At 37.8% G+C, this 22,021-nt stretch overlaps 1 protein-coding gene across 1 annotated transcript in view; it reads left to right on the top strand.

The window, feature by feature from the left end:
- The window catches only part of LOC306859532 (low-density lipoprotein receptor-related protein 1-like), a 127,563-nt gene that overhangs the window by 103,798 nt on the left and 1,744 nt on the right, over window positions 1–22,021 (top strand). Inside the window, exons 49-88 of the mRNA XM_079400592.1 lie at window positions 38–187; window positions 299–421; window positions 985–1,101; window positions 1,808–1,936; window positions 2,103–2,225; window positions 2,343–2,483; window positions 3,252–3,439; window positions 3,543–3,726; window positions 3,896–3,981; window positions 4,087–4,206; window positions 4,313–4,500; window positions 4,971–5,176; window positions 7,725–7,913; window positions 8,006–8,154; window positions 8,868–8,961; window positions 9,048–9,164; window positions 9,251–9,370; window positions 9,489–9,611; window positions 10,563–10,688; window positions 10,833–10,949; window positions 11,717–11,823; window positions 13,292–13,424; window positions 13,525–13,647; window positions 14,879–15,001; window positions 15,094–15,225; window positions 15,628–15,765; window positions 15,878–15,997; window positions 16,100–16,386; window positions 16,468–16,646; window positions 16,729–16,835; window positions 16,940–17,059; window positions 17,257–17,433; window positions 17,535–17,675; window positions 17,964–18,128; window positions 18,225–18,386; window positions 18,554–18,722; window positions 18,869–18,970; window positions 19,305–19,375; window positions 19,565–19,658; window positions 21,411–21,555. Coding sequence (XP_079256718.1) covers window positions 38–187; window positions 299–421; window positions 985–1,101; window positions 1,808–1,936; window positions 2,103–2,225; window positions 2,343–2,483; window positions 3,252–3,439; window positions 3,543–3,726; window positions 3,896–3,981; window positions 4,087–4,206; window positions 4,313–4,500; window positions 4,971–5,176; window positions 7,725–7,913; window positions 8,006–8,154; window positions 8,868–8,961; window positions 9,048–9,164; window positions 9,251–9,370; window positions 9,489–9,611; window positions 10,563–10,688; window positions 10,833–10,949; window positions 11,717–11,823; window positions 13,292–13,424; window positions 13,525–13,647; window positions 14,879–15,001; window positions 15,094–15,225; window positions 15,628–15,765; window positions 15,878–15,997; window positions 16,100–16,386; window positions 16,468–16,646; window positions 16,729–16,835; window positions 16,940–17,059; window positions 17,257–17,433; window positions 17,535–17,675; window positions 17,964–18,128; window positions 18,225–18,386; window positions 18,554–18,722; window positions 18,869–18,970; window positions 19,305–19,375; window positions 19,565–19,658; window positions 21,411–21,555 — 5,585 coding nt within the window. The remainder of the gene's footprint in view (window positions 1–37; window positions 188–298; window positions 422–984; window positions 1,102–1,807; window positions 1,937–2,102; window positions 2,226–2,342; window positions 2,484–3,251; window positions 3,440–3,542; window positions 3,727–3,895; window positions 3,982–4,086; window positions 4,207–4,312; window positions 4,501–4,970; window positions 5,177–7,724; window positions 7,914–8,005; window positions 8,155–8,867; window positions 8,962–9,047; window positions 9,165–9,250; window positions 9,371–9,488; window positions 9,612–10,562; window positions 10,689–10,832; window positions 10,950–11,716; window positions 11,824–13,291; window positions 13,425–13,524; window positions 13,648–14,878; window positions 15,002–15,093; window positions 15,226–15,627; window positions 15,766–15,877; window positions 15,998–16,099; window positions 16,387–16,467; window positions 16,647–16,728; window positions 16,836–16,939; window positions 17,060–17,256; window positions 17,434–17,534; window positions 17,676–17,963; window positions 18,129–18,224; window positions 18,387–18,553; window positions 18,723–18,868; window positions 18,971–19,304; window positions 19,376–19,564; window positions 19,659–21,410; window positions 21,556–22,021) is intronic.

The following is a 22,021-nucleotide window of genomic DNA, read 5'->3' as shown; positions in this document are numbered from 1 at the left end:
GCGAACGGATACAATCTTTCAGTACACACTCTTTCAGGCCCCACTGACTGCTCCAGTTACTATCTGCTTGGAGTGAAGGGCATGACTTTTGAGCAGTGCGAGTTCACTACACTCTGCTACGCCCCCTCCTGGCGCTGCGATGGCTCCAATGACTGCGGAGACTTCTCAGATGAAAGAAACTGTCCCGGTCAGACTCTTCACACATCAGCAAGCACTGACACATCCCCTCATTCTCACCGCAAATATAATATGTGTGATATTGCATAATGAAATTGACCTTTCACTTTCTTTCCCACAGAGAAAAGGAAGCATAATTGTCCAGTGAACTTCTTCACGTGTCCGAGCGGCCGCTGTATTCCCATGAGCTGGACCTGTGACAAAGAGAACGACTGTGAGAATGGAGCAGACGAGTCTCACTGTGGTTAGTGAACATCTCTCAGCTTTTCCCAAGATTCATTTACATTTTTCTGTTCGCACTTTTTTTTAGATGAGAAAGTCTCAAATATTTTCAAATTTGTCCTAATACTTCATCTTTGATGTACTTAATAATTAACTCTTGCCTTCATGAGAACAATTTTTCCTTTTTTTATTATTATTATTGTTATTATTATTATAAATGCTTAAATTATTTTTATCATCCCTAGAATTGATTTTCAGGGGCGTTTCTGTCTTCATGAGATCTTTTCTGTAATAATATTAACAACAAAAACACCAACAATAATATATGTATTAATATTTTTTTTATCTGATACCTTAATACTTATCCATGCAAACTATGCATGTTTATTATAAAAAATGAAATGGATGAAAAACTGAAATACTAAAGTAGTATCACTGTCTTTGAAGAACAGAGGTATTTTAAGTATCAGGGGCATTATTGACACAATTCTTCTAGTTCATTTTTGATCCTGACCACAGGTACACCTGATACTTTATCGTATTTAGATTCTTTGACAATAAGTTTGTTTACTCTTGTTTTCTCAGATAAGTTCTGTGCATCAAATCAGTTTGAGTGTGGGAACCATCGCTGTATCTCCAAATCCTGGGTGTGTGATGGTGCTGATGACTGTGGAGACGGCACTGATGAGGACAGCAAATGCAGTGAGTCAAGTTATAACTTACATCAACAAACAAAGCTCTGGCCCCGAATAAACTGTTTATCCTCACTGTAAGTGAACCCATATTTAATGCGCTCTGGGTTGTACTTTTACCTTTGTTCGTGGTTTTTAAGGATCTCACTCAATCTGGCCATGTTAGCATCTGTTTAATTTGGTGAGTTACCAACGGAAGAATTTGTGCCACCGTTGAGGTTTTTTTTTTGGATGCACCGCATTTGACGTCAACAGAACAATGGTAGTGTTTAACTGATCTCACTATGCACGATTAAATTGTTGGTTGCATTTTATTATTTGCATTAAGCATTGTTTTCATCCTCATATCTGTGAACGTGTAATTTCAAAACAACTGAGAACCTCTATGCCATTTAAAGGGATAGTTCACCCAAAAATGAAAATTGTCGTCATTTGCTCAAGTCAAGTTTTTTTCCAAACCTGTATAAGTTTTTTTTTTTTTTTTTTCTTCTGTTGAGCACAAATTAAGATGTTTTGAAAAATTTTGGTAGCCAAACAGTTGATAGAAGCCATTGGAAAAAATTGAAAAAATCCTATGGAAGTCAGTGGCTACCATCAACTGTTTGCTTACCAACATTCAGTTTTTGTCTTTATATTAGCCTTGATGAATCTCAATGTCAATCTGGTTAAGGCTGGAATGGAATGTAAGTAACACTGAGTTTATGTATCTCTTTCAGAGACAAAGACTTGCAGTCCAGAGGCATTCCAGTGTCCTGGCTCTCACATGTGTATCTCTCAGCGCTGGAAGTGTGACGGGGACAAGGACTGTCCTGATGGTGCAGATGAGGGCATTAAGGCTGGTTGTGGTGAGTTGCAAGAGAAACTGCTTATTTTGTGTCATGGAACTCTACCTATATTAAGTCACAAAATCCTTGGAAGAAACTATTGCAAGTGTAATGGGGTTTTTTTCTGCCTAGTTTCTTTATTTAATCACTCTTTATTTCTATGTATCTCTTTATTCTCTCTCTCAAGTTTTCAATAAGACCTGTGATGACTTGGAGTTCCAGTGTCAGGATTATCAGTGTATTCCCAAAAACTTCATGTGTGATCATGACGTTGACTGCCGCGATGGCTCTGATGAATCGCCCGAGTGTGGTAAGCACGTGGTGTTGATTTTAGTGCATCTTTTAGTGTTATTTTTTATTATTAGTCACAGACCCACACAGTGAATCATACATCAAGTCAGATGTTGTCTTTCCTATCATAATGTAGAATATCCCACATGCGGACCAAATGATTTCCGCTGTGCTAATGGCCAGTGCCTGAAGCAGAAGAACTGGGAGTGTGATGGAGAGTTTGACTGTAGAGACCAATCAGATGAAGCTCCCAAAAACCCACTTTGCACAGACTCCGGTGAGTATGGTAACCCAAAAATTGGAAAGCAAAAAATAAAACTCTTCTGAAGGCTGTTGCCACATTATGGAATTTTTCTGTTGGCTGTAACAAAAATTAAATAAAGCATATTTTTAATAAAATAAGTACGATTGAAATATATATTAAAAAAGACAACAACATAATTTTAAGCTATTTTAAGTATTTTTTGCCACTCATCTCTGATAAATTGTCCATATACCAATTCATTTTCTTTCACTATTTCTGTTTTTACGCCTTTAATCATAATATAATCTTCTCTTTGAATGCAAATGTGTGTGAAATTGGAAAGCGCAGGGTTATATTGCAGTCGTGTGTCTAACAATAAAAACTTGTGGTAATAAACAGGTTCTTGTGGGTTCTTGGAAGTGTGCCAGTTGTGTAATGTAGTGTGTTAAAGAAGCTTAATGCTGTTCAATCCACTGCTTCATTAGAGCCACAACTTCCTGTGGTAGTATTGATTCTGGATTGCTGACTGGGTTGGAGGGACTTTATGAATATCTGGTTATGGATGACCTCTTACAGTATTAATTGGACTTTTTAAAAATCTATTACACCAAGTACAAAAGTTCCAAAAGAACCAGTGTTCTTTGGAGTTCCATGTAAATGCAAACACTATGGTACATAATTGTGATATTGTTCTCTTCTATTGTATAGTGCTATAATATTAGCAAATAACGCATAATACACTGATATTCATTGGCCCCAGAACAGAAATGTAATATGATGTTGTTTTGTTTTTATCCATAGAGAGGCGCTGTAATGACTCTGCCTTCCTGTGCACCAATGGCAAGTGTGTGAATGAGACATTGCTGTGTGACGGTAAGAATGACTGTGGCGACGGCTCTGACGAGAACAACTGCTTCATCAATGAATGTCTCAACAGTAAGCTGAGCGGCTGCTCACAGCTCTGTGAAGATCTCAAGATCGGCTTCAAGGTACGTATATACTTTTCCTTATTTGCACGTCATACTTATGCAAATGAATTACTTGGACATATAACAGTGAATACATGACATGTCTCATGCCCGGCCCCTGCAGTGCCGGTGTCATCCAGGTTTCCGTCTGAAGCAAGATGGGAAGACGTGTGTGGATGTGGACGAGTGCACCACCACGTACCCCTGTGCTCAGCGTTGCATCAACACGCATGGTAGCTTCCACTGTCTCTGTGTCGATGGCTTTGTGCCACGTCCCGACGACCCCACCAGCTGCAAATCAACATCAGGTGAGCCCTCTCCCCTTGTTCTGTTATGTTCTAGGTTACTCTTTCTCAGAGAAAAAAGTATACAATACAGAATGTCATATAAAAATGGCATTGTTAGTTAAAATGTTTAAAGTTGAGTACATTTTGTTTCATAGTCTACTTTACTGTAAGTGTGCTGCTTACATTTTAGATGAGGAGCCTTTCCTTATCTTTGCAAACCGCTACTATCTGCGAAAACTCAACTTGGATGGATCTAACTACACATTGATTAAACAGGTGAGGTGGCTGTCAGCCTATAGATGTTATTTGTAGACTATTGTAATTTTCTAATGTTGCTAATTGTCTTACTATTTTGTGCGTTGATTTTGTTCGCGTTAACAGGGGCTCAATAACGCAGTGGCTCTGGACTATCATTACGCGGAGCAGATGATCTACTGGACTGATGTGACAACACAAGGCAGCATGATCCGTCGCATGAACATCAACGGCAGTAACGTGCAGGTCTGTGTAGTTCTAGACCCTACGCTTTGATGATTCCCTCATGTTTAAAAATATAATTCTACCTCTGATAAACTTCATTTCCTATGTCATATTGGCTGCTGGATAGGTGTTGCACAGAACTTCTCTGAGTAACCCTGATGGTCTGGCTGTGGACTGGGTCGGGGGGAACCTGTACTGGTGTGATAAGGGCAGAGACACAATTGAGGTTTCTAAGCTGAATGGAGCTTACAGAAGTGTGCTGGTTAACAGCGGCTTGCGAGAGCCCAGAGCTGTGGCTCTGGATGTGAGGAATGGGTGAGAGACAAAACTCAGTTCCTAACAGATCCTGATCTTACATCATGTATTATATAAGCCAGTCTGACTATCCCAGTAATTGCTAGTTTATTTTCTAGGGCTGTGAGTCTATTAGAATTGTGATCAAATGACATGATATTCGGAGTAACTAATCAACTTATTTGAAATTGCATATCATTATTTTCCTAGAAAATCCTTCAAAGATAATTTCAGTCAGATGAGTGCATTAAAAATGTTGATTTTTTTTACACACGCATGCGCGCACACACACACACACACACACACACACAAAAAACAATATACCAAACCATATAATTTAATAGAAAATATATATAATAAATGAATGTTCTAAATGTAAATAAAATAATTATCTCCTAATGGATCTATGTGAATATGTTGTTGTTGTTGTAAATAATAAATTTATACTTGACACGTTATGAGCTTGTTTGACTGGTGGTTTATTATTCCAGGTATCTGTATTGGTCAGACTGGGGTGATGTGCCACATATTGGCCGTATCGGCATGGACGGCACAGATCGCCACATCATCATTCAAGATAAGATCACATGGCCGAACGGCTTGACGCTAGATTTTATTAATGACCGCATCTACTGGGCAGACGCTCGTGAAGACTACATTGCTTTTTCCAGCCTGGATGGATCCAACAGACACATTGGTGAATACAAACACACACACAATGCTTATGAGGTCATTTGTCTTCAGGCAATTAGTTTAGACAAAGGAGTGACCCAGCTTTCATGTCGCCAATAAATGACATCATAGATGTTCTGTATTATGTAATATTACAGTCGCTCTATTGTTTTTGATACTGGTATGTGCAAAATACAGGCAGTGAGGCGGAGGTTTATTTCCATATGAATTCCTCATATTCAGAAAGCTTACGCAAGAACATGCTAGATCTGTCCTAGATTGAAATGGTTTCTCTTTGAAACCTCACTGTTTCTTTGTGCTGCTAAAGTCAGGAGATGCCAGGAAATCAATATTATTTTATAAAAATGTAACAAGATTCATGCAAACTTCCACCACAAAACAAAATAATAACTGAATTTATAAAAATGACCCCATTCAAAAGTTTACATACTTGAATCTTAATACTGTGTGTCATTTTCTGGATGATCCTCCAGCTCCTGCACATTCTTGGGTTTTCCAGAATCTTCTGCCTATTTGAACCCTTTCCAAAAGTGACTATGATTTCCAGATCCATATTTTCACACAGGACAATTGAGGACAAAATAAAAAATAACATGCAATTTTAAATGATTAACATTTTCCATATTCTGCAAGGGATATGTAAACTTATGAGCACAACTGTATACACTGCCGCTCAAAAATTTGGGATCAGTAAGATTTTTAATGTTTTTAAAAAAGTTTCTGCTGCTCATCAAGGCTGTATCTATTTGATCAAAAATACAGAAAAAAACTGAAATAATATACTGAATTTTCAGCATCATTACCCCAGTCTTCAGTCACATGGTCCTTCAGAAATCATTCTAATATGCGGATATATAATCAATGTTGGAAACCGTTGTGCTGCTTCATTTTTTTTTTTTTTTTTAGGCTTCTCTGATTAATAAAAAGTTAAAAAAAAACAGCATTTATTTAAAAAAGAAATTTTGTCTTACAATATACAATGCTATTCAAAAGTTTGTGGTCAGTAAATTTTTTCCTTTTTTATTTTTTAAGAAATGAATACGTTTATTCAGGAGGGATGTGTTAAATGAATAAAAAGTCATAAAGACTTATATTATTAGAAAAGATTTCTATTTTGAACAAATGCTGCTCTTTTTAACTTTTTATCATGTTCCAAAAAACAATATGAAGCAGCACAACAGTTTCAACACTCATAATAAATCAGCATATTAAAATGATTTCTGAAGGATCATGTGACACTGAATACTGGAGTAATGATGCTGAAAATTCAGCGCTGTGTCACAAAAATAAATTATATTTTAAAGTATATTAAAATAGGAAACCAATATTAGAAATTGCAATAAAATTTCACAATATTACAGTTTTTTCTGTATTTTTGATCGAATAAATACAGCCTTGATGAGCAGAAGCGACTCCTTTAAAAAATATTAAAAATATCACAAACTTTTGAGCGGCAGTAGGCTTATATATATATTATTTTGAAGATAATATTTAAAACAATTTCAGTTTTATAATAAAATTGCTAAAGGTAACTAAATGAAAAATTGTTGGCTTGGCAATTAAAGGCACAATATGCAAGTTTTCGCCGTTAGAGGGCGCATATTCAAAACAATGCAGTCTTATTGTATTCTTCAATTGTAAGTCGCTTTGGATAAAAGCATCTGCTAAATGAATAAATGTAAACAAATAGAGAAACGAAGGCATAGATTGATGTCGTGATTGAGTGTGGAATCATGGGAGGAGTTGTCTTCATCCCCACAGCTGATGCAATCATGTCCATGGATGAGCTAATGTATTAAAGACTTATTAAGGTCTCTATAGTATGAAGCAGGGTGAGGCTGAAAGTCGTGGAAGCGAAACGAGGACGCTGAAGCGATTTCTAATGAAGGACGAGCGTAATACACGGTTCGAAAGCAGCAGAGCTTTTATTATGCCACAGACGACCACTTCCGCTCCTTCCAGTCGTGCGTATGTAGAAAAAAGCAGCGCTGTTTTATCATACTAGCTACATTTGAGTGTGTTGAATAATGTGTTAGAATGCTACTCTTCGCGGTCATCACCTGTCTAATAAAATGCAAAACGTATTAAGCGTCTTTTGGGTTTCCATGTTTTCTACAAAATAAAACTGAAAAATCAAGGGTGTATGACATCATTGGCAGGCAAAGCAAGGACACATTCTTCGAAACATTTGGGATAATGTAAATACAAAAGTCAGCAAAATATATAACACTGTTCTAGTGGTTTTTGGATATTTTAATTAAAATATCTTCCATATTGTGGCTTTAAAATTTGGACTTTTCATGTCATGAAAATAGGCTAAAAATATTGGTTAATATGTTTGGTCTGTCACTCGTGCTTAATTTCTATGAAGTTCTTTTTTTGTTAATGTAATCAAGGCCATGAAGATGGGAAGTTTGATATTATCCAGTGATACTATAAACTGATTTTCATGATCCATTGAAATCTGAAAGATAAAATACAGATTCACCCTTATTTCTATATTCTGTTTGTTGCTTTATTAAATATGGGGTCTTGTGTTCTCTTCCGCACAGTGCTGAATCAAGACATCCCTCATATTTTTGCCATGACTCTATTTGAGGAGTACATCTACTGGACCGACTGGGAGACCAAGTCCATTAACAGAGCTCACAAAACCCTGGGCACCAACAAGACCATGTTGATCAGCACCCTGCACAGACCCATGGACTTACACATTTATCATCCCTCCAGACAACCTGAGGGTGAGATGTACACGTGCTGTAAAAGGAAATATTCCTGCATTGTTTGATTTGGTTTCTGAGCTTTCTCCTCTCTAATGTTCTTGTTATTGCAGTGTCAGATCACCCGTGTCAGGTGGATAATGGTGGCTGCAGTAACCTGTGTTTGCTCTCACCCGGAGGAGGCTACAAGTGTGCCTGTCCCACCAACTTCTATCTGGCTGCTGATGGAAAACAGTGCCTGTCCAACTGTACAGCCAGCCAGGTGTGTGTGTGTGTGTTAATTTGGCACAAATAAGCAAACATTTTCCCGAAATGTAGAATGCCAGCACATTTTACTTGTAATATTCATTATTCTTAATGGTGGTTCAGTTGCAGGTACTGAAAGTGCGAACACATCAACTACAAAAGTATTATGAGATTTATCACAAGTGTTTCAACGTTATGTTAGCATTTATAGTACTGCCATTAATTTATGATGATTTAAATAAGAAAAAAGAATGTTGTAGTATTTCTTTTACTTTACGAAATACATTAACAACACATTAGCTGTCCTAATAAATGATTTTAAAATAATAATGTTATCATTAACAAAAAAACTGTAAAAAATGTTTATTTAAAAATAAAAAATAGATATTAAATGGGAAAAAAATGAACTAAACAAAAATTGGAAATAAGTTTTGAAAACAAATTTAATTTGAAGTACTAATATTACTAAAACTGGTAATAAAATTGAATAAATATTTATTTGCATTATAAATATGTATAATATAATAATAGAAATCTTTTTAAAAAATTACAAAAACACAACAAAATGATTAAACTTAAAATGAAAACTGAAAATAGAAAAATCTTCAAAATTTTTATAAACACTATAATATCAATATTAAAGTAACACTAAAATAACACTGCGATACAGTAATGACAATTATTATTTATTAACTGTCTGTGCTCTCTCTCCTTTCTCTCTGACTGTAGTTTGTCTGCAAGAATGATAAGTGCATTCCCTTCTGGTGGAAGTGTGATACTGAGGATGACTGTGGAGACCGCTCAGATGAACCTGCAGATTGCCGTAAGTACAAGGGCTTTAACTGTGAGAGATACCATGGACACTCAAACATGCATAACATTCTCAAACTCTCTGTTCTTGGGTTGTAGCTGAGTTTAAATGCAGACCAGGCCAGTTCCAGTGTGGCACAGGTCTCTGCACCAACCCAGCTTACATCTGTGATGGAGACAACGACTGCCAGGACAACTCTGATGAAGCCAACTGTGGTATGATGTCCAAGCAATTGTGTAGAACTGAAATAATCATCTTTAGGACATTTGCTTAATGAACTCTCAATTTTGTCCTCGTTCAGACATCCACGTCTGCCTGCCCAGTCAGTTTAAGTGCTCGCATCCTAGTCGCTGTATCCCTGGAATCTTGCGTTGTAACGGTCAAAACAACTGTGGCCAGGGAGAAGATGAAAAGGACTGTCGTAAGTCTAGTCCTATATCTCTCGTTAATTAAAAAATGGAATGTTTTGATATTTACATTATGCATGAGGCTGTTTTCTGATGAGCTGATTGGCTGAGTGTCGTTGTGTTGTCTTGTAGCTGAGGTGACCTGTGCTCCTAACCAGTTCCAGTGTGCCATCACCAAACGCTGTATACCACGAGTCTGGGTGTGCGATAGAGACTATGACTGCGTTGACGAATCCGATGAACCGGCCAACTGCAGTAAGGAAATAAAAACCAACAATACATTGACTTCTAAAGCTACTTTTTATCTTAAAGGATTAGTACACTTTCAAATTCAAATTTCCTTATAATTTACTCACCCCCATATCATCCAAGATGTTCATGTATTTCTTTCTTCAGTCGAAAAGAAATTAAGGTTTTTCCAGGAATTTATTTCCATATCGTTAGTTTCAATGGACTCCAAACAGTTGAAGGTCAAAATGACAGTTTCAGTGCAGCTTCAAAGGGCTATAAACGATACCAGACGATGAATAAGGTCTTATCTAGTGAAACGATCGGTCATTAAAAAAAAATAATAATAAATGTATATGCTGTAATGTACCAGCCAAAATAAACCACTGGAAGTGACAAAGCGACCGTTGCAAATCATTTTGTGTCAGGACTAAGGGTGTGCAATATGATTAAAAAAAATTCTCAACATTTTTGGGGATTTTATCAATAAAGATAATTAGATGATAGGCCTATTTTGCTGAGTGTGTATATATATATATATATATATATATATATATATATATATATATATATATATATATATATATATATATATATATATATATATATATATATATATATATATATATATAATTATATTAGATTTATATTATATATATATAATTATATTAGATTTATATTATATATTGCATATATTTCTTAAATCTACACACGTCTTTATATATACATAAAAATATACACAGTGCACACACACACACGTTATGTAAACTCAAACTTTAATTTTGGATGCAATTAATCGCAATTAATCGATTTAACATCACTACTTATAATATGTCTGTTAATAGTTTATTTACCTATTTTTTGAACTGATTTTGTCTTGTTCTTGCTACAAAAATAGCCTTAGATGATAGTATGGCATAAAATAACCAAGTAAATTAAACTGACATTCCTAATTAAAGCTGTTTGTGTTTTCTGCAGCTCAGATGAAGTGCGGTGTGGATGAGTTCCGCTGTAAGGACTCGGGCCGCTGTATCCCGTCCCGCTGGACATGTGACGGAGAGGACGATTGCGGAGACAGCTCAGATGAACCCAAAGAGGAGTGCGGTGCGACAGCCTTCATTTTCTCTATTGATATCTTTTATTGATTTCAAAATGTTGATTCCTCATGGAAGTGTGTACAAATGAATCATTATATTCTCATCATTTATTTTGATGAAAGTGAATAATTCAATTTTTTTCTTGAGGTAGATGAGAGAACATGTGAGCCGTACCAATTCCGCTGTAAGAATAACCGCTGCGTGCCAGGCCGCTGGCAGTGTGACTATGACAATGACTGTGGCGATAACTCGGATGAAGAGAAGTGCGGTATGTATCTCAACCGTCAATGACCTTAGCGTTCCTGTTTGCACACCTGACACTGCATGTATACTCACAGCCAGTTATATGAGTGGTTTATTATTATTTGTGACCATCACATATGTCTGTGGGAGGCATTGTGGGTATTTGTCCTATGTCATGGCTCACTCACGTTGCTCACTGATGCATCTCACTTCATGTTGTCTCTATTCTTCATTTCACACTGACCCATTGGCTTCACTCAGAGGTAGGTCTCTCCTCCCTCCAAACCACCTATCTATTCCTGGCTCCCTTTCCTTCTCCTATCTTCTCATCTCCCCATGATTCCATTGGTGTTTGTGACAGAAGTTTCCAATTGCAGCTTCTGTCCCCTAGTGGAGAAATTATGTAGTTAATTTTCCTCCTCGAAACGAAACAGTCAAGCTTCTAGCAGTGAGCATTTGTTTATATGCTCAGATCTTGAAACTTGAATAAAGTTTGATTTGGGTTTGTTTTGTGTTTACTGTGGTTTTGTTGTCTTTAAAATGAAAGTTTTTACAATTATTCTGAACTAATTAGTAGGGTTCCCAACTTCCCATGGTCATCAAAATATATGATCATCATTATGTTGGAACTCTGAATGTGGTGGTAATATTTCTTACTCTCTAAGCTGACCTATAGACCTTGTCTTGAAATTCGTCCCTTTCTTTCCTCCTGTTTTCCTTGTAGTTGTTGTAGTTATTGTGCTGTCTGGTTTTTCTTCAATATTAACATTTATGTCTCTCTCTCCCTACTAGTGCCACGTCAGTGCTCTGAAAGTGAGTTTGCCTGCACTAATGGCCGTTGTATTGCTGGGAGGTGGAAGTGTGATGGAGATCATGACTGTTCAGATGGATCTGATGAGGTACTGCAGTTCACTGGCATGCTTCACCATCTCATATAAATTGGTTATAGCCAGTCTATAAACTGCAATAATCAAGGGACTATTTATTCAATGCTTAAATGCAATGTGCCTCCATTTACCTGAAATGAAGTTCCTTGTGAACCAAGTGATTCTTCCTGAATTATATGGAAAAATTTGTCATTAGTTTGAACACACTTCACATATTTTTCTCACAATTTAAAAAAACATTTAAAACCTTCTGTAGACAAAAATAAACAAAAATAATTTCTTTACAAAGGGAAGCATTTCAAAGGAATGGTTCACCCAAAAATGAAAATTTGTACTCGCCTTCAGGCCAAGATGAGTTTGAGAAACAGATTTGGAGAAATTAACATTTACATTGCTCACCAATGGATCATCTTCAGTGAATGGGTGCCGTGAGAATGACAGTGCAAGCAGCTGAATCCATATTTAAGACATTTGTAACTGTTGCTTCCAGCTAAAATAAGAGCTAAGAAATATAAATATAATTTAGGTTTCTTTAGCTGGTTGGCTTTTGTGGTTACTACTAGGGGTGCAACGGATCATAGATGATCCGTGATCCATACGGAACAGTCCCCAGGGTTCGGCACGCATGTGATTCGCGCATTAACTGTCAAGTTACCATCATAGAGTGAAAGTTTATTATTTGCACGTGTTTTGTCTTGCCAATTTACACATTCAAGCAATTTCAGACCATTCAGATGAAGTCGTCGAATCGGGATTGCGCACCGTTTTCTGTGTTCAGCCGCTGCCGCACACACTGAAGTGCACACACGCAAAGAGAGAGAGAGAAAGAGGCCAGATACCGCGTTTCAGACGACGCCTCAAACGGATGGATACATGCACACAAAATTATGTTAAAATACCCGTTTTGGCAAGTATTCTGGTAAACGCAGTCGGATATGTCTTAAGTTAATGTATACAGCTGAGAAAGAAACCGGATGTGTCAGTATTAGTTCCATGAATTTAGTCTTAAAGAGCCTAGAAATACCTGTTTCTGTCTGCTAATCAAACAACACCACAGCTTCAACAAAGATTAATCTGTATTTAACTTATGCATTAAGCATTATTGTGTTGTTTTACACTTAATTTTTACATTTCTGCACCTGAATACTACTGTTACTCTCTTTATTTATAATTTTGTTGTAGGCTGTTCATCTATGCTTGTAATTTGTGTAATTGTTCTCGTTTTATGACTGACTTTAGTAGTTAAGTTAGTAGTTTCTGTTGGGGTATAGAAGTACTTAAAGTATGCTTTTCATTTTTTTAATTAATGAAGAGCAAACTTTTTCTTGCTGATCCGATCCATGACTCAAAATCCGTAGTATGATCCGAACCGTGAGTTTTGTGATCCGTTGCACCATTACATTAAGTCCATTTGTGACAGTCAGCACTTTATTGTAATATTACATATTAAACTCAGTACATATATTATTGTGTCTCTCAGCATGGCTGTGATCTGAAGTGTGAGGAGGATCAATTCCAGTGTAAGAATGGTCACTGTATTCCGCTTCGCTGGCACTGTGATGCTGATGCTGACTGCATTGATGGCAGTGATGAAGAGAGTTGTGATATTTCTGGTGAGTATGCATGTCTGCGTCTTTCTGAAATGGGATTATTTATGTGTCAAATGTCCTTTTTAAAATACAATCATGTATCTCATTGTTTTTGCTCTTTCAGTGGCACGGCACTGCCCTCATGATGAGTTCCAGTGTAATAACACTCTGTGTAAGCCGCTGTCCTGGAAGTGTGATGGGGAGGATGACTGTGGAGATAACTCTGATGAAAACCCTGAGGAATGCAGTAAGAACTCTCACTCACACACACACACACACACACAGTTGAATTGTAATAAAAATGATCCGCATCCCTGACAAATATTTGTTGGTGATGAATAGAAAAATAAAATTAAAGGGGTCATATGATGCTATTTTAAAGATCATTATTTTGTGTATTTGGTGCAACAGAATATGTTGACATGCTTTAATGTTCAAAAAACACATTATTTTTCAAATACTGTACATTATTGTAGTTCCTCCCCGCCTCTCTCAAAAGCATAGATTTCTACAAAGCCCCTCCTTCCGACAAGTGCAGTCTGCTCTGATTAGCCAACTAACTCATTGCATTGTGATTGGCCGAACAGCACAAGCATGCGGCAGAAATGTAACGCCCCTTACCATAATTGCGAGCTTCAGCTTTCAAGTTACTTTTACCATAAGTTCAGTGGTGATGCTTGTATGTATTTGCAGTACACAAGCCGCAGTTAAGATGATTTCTGACGGGCTGTACACTCTGATGTGACCCTGTTCCCCTTACACACACACACACACACACACACAACGCGTTACGCACAAAACTCTGCATTTGAACAGTCAATAGCAAATACTTAAATTAATAACAAAACATACTTGCAGTCGCTGATTCAGAAGCGCCAGATTGCCAGAGCAAATTCGGAATTGACCCTTTTTTTTATTTATTTTTTTTTATTTTTTTTAAAGAAATGGCCTTCGTGCATAGCCAGCCTTGTACTCTACTAGGTTCACAAAACTGTCATCCATAAAATGCGTTGCACAAATTCAAACATCTGGATTGTGTTGTTCTGTTGTAAACAAATCTTAGCCAATGATTCCTAATTGCATCTACTTTCGGAAGGCCAAATAAAGTGCTTTTGATTTCGCATAGAAACACACAGCGTCTCCCTGAAGTGGCTGCATCAACACTACTGCGGTTACTAAAACCATGCCTTCTTTGTTTGTGTGAACATTTGGGCGACATTATGCAAATATTTCCACATCGTGACGTAGATGTGGGGCCGTGTTTTAATTAGGCGTTTTAGCCCGGTCTGGATCAGCCTTCTCTTTTAGATAAATCCTTTTGTGGGAGACTTTGAGCTTTGTAACTCTGCAGATTTTATACATGCAAAAACGGCTACATAACACGCTAAAGAAAAGGAAATCAAGAAATCGCATCATATGACCCCTTTAATACATGGCAAGCTCAAAAACTTGTAAACTACTTCCTTTCTATAATTCAGGAAACTTCCAGTGCCCACCCACTAGAAATTTCCGTTGTCGGAATAATCGCGTATGTCTCTGGAGTGGCAAGCGCTGTGATGGTGTGGACAACTGCGGAGACAATTCAGATGAGACCAACTGTGGTGAGACTTCTGCTCTGACATGCTTCAGTGATTTTATGTCAGACTCAGTGAGTGTTTTCATGACTTGTGCGACATGGTTCATGTTTATATAGGAGACCACACATCTACATGCGATAAAGACCAGTTCAAGTGCAGCAATGGCAAATGCATCAGTGCCAACCTGCGGTGCAACTTCTTTAATGACTGTGAAGATTACGGGTCAGATGAGATTGGCTGCAAGACAGGTAAGATGCTGCCATCTGTATAGCACAGCAATGTGCAGGAATCCCACAATCATTGAGAACCACATAAAGGAATTGTACTTAAAAGATATTTCTAGGTGAAAAAAAATAATTTGCAAAAAATTTGCAAAATCCTAAAATTGAATAAAAATAAAAAAGAACGTACACCTGCCAAGTTGTAAAAATTCATTGATGTCATATAAAATGTATTAATCTCAAATAGACAATGAAATTCTATTTTTGAGTATTTTAATGAACACATTTCACCATCTACTTTTAATGCTGTCATAATGCCAGTGTCAGTCTTTGTGGATAAAATCCACTTTGATTTTATAGTTTGATATTTAGAAAGAGCTCTTAAATCCTGATTGAATTGACTTCATGTGTCTGTCTGTGTGTTTGTAGACACCGTGCTGAATGACTGTAAGAGTAACAAATCTCTATGTGGAGATGGCGATGAGGCTCACTGCATTTCCAATGGCACAGACACATTCTGCTCCTGCAAACAGGGTTTCCAGAGCGTTGGACACAACACCTGTGAAGGTACATGGTCTGCCATCTTAAAAAGACTTTCGACGAGGTTATCACCACCTGCAATGTGCAAATCAACATTTGGTAAATTGTTGTTCTCTCATATTTTTTTTTTTTTTTTTAGATGAGAATGAGTGCAAGCAGTTTGGTATGTGTTCTCACATATGTAACAACACCAAGGGCTCCTACAAGTGCAGCTGCCACAAATACTTCACCAGGATTAACACCACATGCAAGGCTGACAGTATGTGTTGATTTTATTCTTTAAATCACTTTGTCTTAAGAGTTGTGCATCCTCTCCAATGGATTCACCTATCAAAAACTTTTTTTTTGTGTCCATCTGCAGGTCAGAACATTAGTAAACAGGTCCTCTACATTGCGGATGATAACGAGATCCGCAGTCTAAATCTTGATATGCGCAAGTGGGTTTATGAGCAGACATTCCAGGGTGATGCCAACGTGCGCATCGATGCCATGGACTTGCACGTCAAGACCAACCGCCTTTTCTGGACCAATTGGCACACGTCTGGCATTTCCTGCTTCCAGCTGCCCTCTCCATCCTCACCATCAGGTCCTACATCTAACTCTCACCGCAACACGAGGCAGAGCGAGGGCAGTGTCTCCAACCTCGATGTAAGTCAAGACATTCAGTGTTCAATATTGAGCTTCATGCTTTGCGATACCTTTTCTGAATTTTCCCTGTCTCCTCTTTAGATTCCAGGTTTGAAGATGCCACGTGGAATCGCGGTAGACTGGGTGGCTGGTAACCTCTACTGGACCGATTCGGGACGTGACGTGATCGAGGTTGCTCAGATTTCAGGCCAGCACAGGAAGACGCTGATTTCTGGCATGATTGATGAGCCTTATGCTATTGTAGTGGATCCTCAGAGAGGGTAAGAAGCATATACTGTACAGTATGTTTTATTCATTCTACAGTAGAATCTTCAAATAGATCCTTTTTGTTTCATATATCAGAACCATGTACTGGACTGATTGGGGGAATCATCCAAAGATTGAGACTGCAGCCATGGATGGGACACTCAGACAAACCCTGGTCCATGAGAACATCCAATGGCCTACAGGTCTTACCAGCACAATGCTGCTTTTAACCATCTGTATCCATGAAATTAGTTCACTGTATTCAAATTAAATCTATGTGTTAATGCATACATCTTCTCTAAAACAGGTCTTGCAGTGGACTACTTCAATGAGCGTCTGTACTGGGCAGATGTCAAGCTCTCTATGATTGGCAGTGTGCGTCTGGATGGCTCTGACCCTGTTGTGGCTGTATCCAACATCAAAAACAGTTCAGTAATGCTATTATGCTCTGGGATTAAAGTTTATCCGTGACTGTATCTGATAAAATGTATATTTAGCTATAAAATAATAGATGCTACTGTTCAAACGTTTTTTTTTATACTCACAAAGGCTACCATTTATATGGTTAAAAAAACTGTACAGTAATATTGTAAATATGAATCAGCTTCTCTTAATTTCTTACAGATCTCCTTCACCCCTTCAGCATTGATATCTTTGAGGATTACATTTATGGTGTTACCTACACCAATAACTTTGTCTTCCGGGTTAACAAGTTTGGCAAAGGTCAGGCAGAGAATCTGACCACTGGCATCAACCACGCAACTGACATAGTCCTAAATCACCGCTACAAACAGCCTGAGAGTGAGTATCTGTGTTATTTGGACACATTATTTAGGGTCTGACAGTGAAAATGAGTTGTTGTTTTTTTCTGTGATCTAATAGGTGCATTTTTTTTTATGCAGTGACTAACCCATGTGATAGGAAGAAGTGTGAATGGTTATGTTTACTCAGTCCCAGTGGGCCAGTGTGCATCTGCCCTAATGACCACATCCCTGACAACGGTACCTGTACGGAGGTGCCACCAGCAACCCAGTCTCCCTTCAGTAAGAGCCTGCTTTCACACTATATCCGAATTCATTTTATACCACAGCCAGAACAATGCTGAAGCTACTTATTACACTGAAATATAGAAGAAAAAAAAACATTTTACATGGTAAATATTGTGTATATGCAAATTTATGAGCTTGATTGAATGCATTGATGATATTAAAATATTTTTTTCTGATACTTCATGAGCATAAATTAATTTCTTGGGCATTTCTCAACATGATTAAAGTATAAAACTTAAGATGTTCATTCAGGCAGTCATCTTTAACATGTTTTTCTTTTAGCTCCTACATGTAATGTTCAGTGCCAGAATGGTGGCAGCTGTTTCCTCAATGGATTGAACCAGCCCAAATGTCGCTGCCCCACCAGTTACAGTGGAGAACGCTGTGAAATCAACCAGTGTAGAGACTACTGTCAGAATGGAGGAACCTGCTCCCCGTCACGCACAGGTACACACACTTACAGACACATTGTGCCTTTGTGGCCAGGGTTCTGCACATTTATCTTTAGAGCTACATCAGCAACACTTTGTTTCCTCTCTTCAGGTGCTCCTACCTGCCGCTGTCAGACTGGCTTCACTGGTCCCAAATGTAACCTGCATGTTTGCAACAACTACTGCCAGAATGGGGGCAACTGCACTGTCAACCAGGGCAACCAGCCAACCTGCCGTTGTCCAAAGGGCTTCTTGGGTGACCAGTGCCAGTACAGTGAGTTTAACTACTTGTCACCTTAAATAGAGGGTTGTCTTTTCTAAAATCTCCATTGTCTTTTATTTTATTTATTTATTGTTTTTTAATAGCTGTTTGCATCCAAACAGAAGTCTTACTGATATATGAAACAAAGTCAAATAAGTACCGGAAATCAATCTGTGCAGGTCATTGTGAGGACTTCTGTAAGAATGGAGGTACTTGTATGGAGATGATGAACGGCACTAAACATTGCCAGTGTTCTGAGTCGTACTTTGGTCCACAATGTGAGCTGAACAAGTGTGAATACTGTGGCACGGGCAAGTGTGAAGTGCAAGGCAGCAGGATAACATGCAAGTATGTACCAGCACATTCAACTCACTGGGCTTTCATAGTCTTCCAATATTAGGCCTTAGCTTGTTTGAAATAAGGAGTTGTATAAATATGGATCAGTTGTGTGCTGTTTATGTGGGTGCTATGATAATTTATGTTCTTCTGTGTAGATGTGCTAATAACATCCAGCGGCCTACGTGCTACACCTGTGATGACTTCTGCATTGAGGGCCAGTGCTCGGTAGATCCTCATTCTATGCTGCCACAGTGCAGGTAAAGTGAACAGAACTGTATAAAAGAAATAGCTTTTTATGTTCTTGCAAATGTTTTGTTGGCAAAAATTAAAAGAAAATACACCAATAGATAAAATCCATATAAAATGGACAATTAGACTGCAAATAAAATATAGAAAAAAGAAAACAAAAATAGGCCTAGTACTGAATCTTGTGGTACCCCAGATAAAAGATAATCCACCTAAATGTCCTGAGGTCTGTACTTGAGATTTTGTACTTGTCTGTACAAACCTGTCTATTCCATGATCTTAACCTATAATATCAAGATTCTGTACAAGGATTGCCAGTAATCTAAAGTGTGTGCGTTTATGTAGGTGTCACACAGGCTGGTCAGGTTTCCGCTGTGAGCTCAATGTCGCCCCTGTTCAAAACTCAGACTCTGGAAGTAAGTGCCAGCATTTCTTTACATCTCTCTCAGATTCATATTCAATTTAGTTTGGCAAGGTAAACAAAAAAGCTTTGCACTGGCAAAGCTTTTTTGTATGCCTGTTGCTATGAAGAAATCTGGGCAATAGTATAATAATAATCTGGGCAGTAGTATAATAATAATAATGCATATTATTTCTTTGTGTAGATACTCCGTCAGTGGTCATACCAGTGATGTTACTGCTCTTACTTGCACTGTTAGTGGTTGGTGCCATCTTGTGGTACAAGAAGAGAATGCGTGGGTAAGTAAATGCAGTATAACAATTTCAGTGTGTACAAAGGAACTCAGAGACACTTCAGGGCTATAGCCAAAATTATTTTGTGTATTGATCAGACTTTTTTTCCTGTCATCTTCCTCATTTTGCTGTAGAGCAGGGATCTTTGACTTTTCAACTTAGTTTGGTGATGGACCTTATATAATAATTATGATTATACTATACTATATTTGTTTTGCTGAAGGAAAGAATTGTACATAATTATTTTGTATAATAAGGGTATGATTATATTTTACATTTTTAAATATTTGTTTGTTTTAAGGAAATATTTTACATGTAATTATAATTTTTTTTATTATTATTTTATAATTGTAATTCTACATTTAATAATGTTAAAATTTTGTTGAATACATATTTTTTCTTCAGAATTTAGTCTAAAGGCCGGGATTTAGTCTAAATTTAGTCTAAAGTTGGCGAGCCCGATTCAGCATGTTGAATCAACCTCGGGGACGTCAGTGAGAGTGAGTGCTCTGATTGGATGTTCAGTTTAGCGAACAAGTCAGGCTGTTCTAATATTACGTGATCTTACCATACCAATATGCAAATATTTTCACAACATGAGCCACTTAAAAACTGGTAAGAATAGTAAGAAAGCGCTACTTCGGTTACGTTTAGTATATCTGCGTATATCCTTGTTTTGGTTTCTCCTTTTGAATAAGGAAATGTATACAATTGATAGCTTCTGATATAGACAGTTAATTCCTCTCACGCAGACGCAGAGAACGCATGTGTTAGTTTGCAGTCGGCTGTGTAGTCTGTGCAGTATGTTCAAGCGCAGCTTTTTGGTACAGACGCTGCCGATGCAAGGCGACAACACTGTCGGCTTTCGTCGCTTCTAGTTCTTTGAAGTCGGCTTGGTATGTCCCGGCCTTAAGCTTATACAATAATTAGCAGACCCACTTCAGTACCCTGTTGAAAGACCCCTGCTTTAGAGCATTAATTCCTCCACATTCCTCTTTAATTTAACACTAAACTCAATTTCCAGCTCTCTCACTTTCTCTCTCTGGTTAAACTGCATCTTTCTGTCTCTCAGGTCTGTGAGGCGGGGCAAGCCCAGCTCCAGATGTTCGCGGTAACTCTGACTCTATAACAGCAGGGTCCCATCCTAGTCCATCCTCTCCTCTCTTCCTCCCCCATCATCATACTCTACCTCTCTTTCTCCCTGCTTCTCCTGCCTGATCCTGTGCTGTTAGTGTGGTATTCCTGTGGTTTTTACCAGTTTCAACACAGGGATCTATTGACGACAGCTAAAATAGATCAACTGGTTGGTGCAAGACGCAGCGCTGGGCTGCGTCCTGTCCCTTTCACTCCTCCTCGCGCCATCCTGTAGACATGTGTCTGTTTTATATGTCCGTGAGAGCAGTGTCGCTGTGCTTGAAGTGTTTGGCTCCTCATTGACCGTAATGGACCATGTCTTGTGGATATCCAGCTTTCTCTAAGACCCTGCAGAGTTGGTCACTCTGGCTGGCAGTCTCTACCTGAAAGCACATGGATGGTTCCTCAAAGTGTCATGGCTCCTTGCACTTGTGTTTATACGGCAGGAGAGACCCTGGTGGATGTAGCTGTGTGTCTGTGTTTGTGAGTTGCTTGGAGATAGGCTACCTTGTGTGTGTGTGTGTGTGTGTGTGTAACTTCCTGTGCCTTGGCTCAGCCTGCAGAGGTGTGTTGCGAATAAGCTTGTACAAAGATGTAACTGCTTACTGGTGTTTGTGTCCGCAGGGCTAAAGGATTCCAGCACCAGAGGATGACAAACGGAGCCATGAACGTTGAGATCGGGAACCCAGCGTACAAGATTTACGAAGGAGAGCCTGACGATGATGCAGGGGAGCTCCTGGACTCTGAGTTCACTCTGGATCCAGATAAGGTGACACTTTTGTTATTCTCCAACCCCCTGGTAGGGGTCTTAAGTACATTTTTGTCATTTAATTTTTTAGAATATTATTTACTATAATAAATAATGTATCATTTATTAATAAAAATATTGTATATTTAAAATTATATAATTTGAAATTGATTTCAGTTTAAATGTTCTTTGTGCCAAAATGTTTAATATTAAATTATAAAATAATTTAATGTTTTGTATAATATATGAATGTTGTATATGCATTCATTTCATTCCATTTGCCAAACTAAATTAGGTGAATCCAGTAGTAAATAAAGTAGTAAATATAGTTTCCATTTTATAAAATAAATATTTGATCATATATTAAACTTTTTAATTGTAAGTTTTGTAAAAAGAAAATATTTTACATAATTTTATATAACATATGTTTATATATATTTTATTTAAATACTAGTTTGGTTGGAGAAATTATTTAACATTTATTTCA

This window comes from Barbus barbus (assembly GCF_936440315.1).
Source record: "Barbus barbus genome assembly, chromosome: 40".
NCBI lineage: Eukaryota > Metazoa > Chordata > Actinopteri > Cypriniformes > Cyprinidae > Barbus > Barbus barbus.
This window is presented reverse-complemented; position numbering and strand designations above follow the sequence as displayed.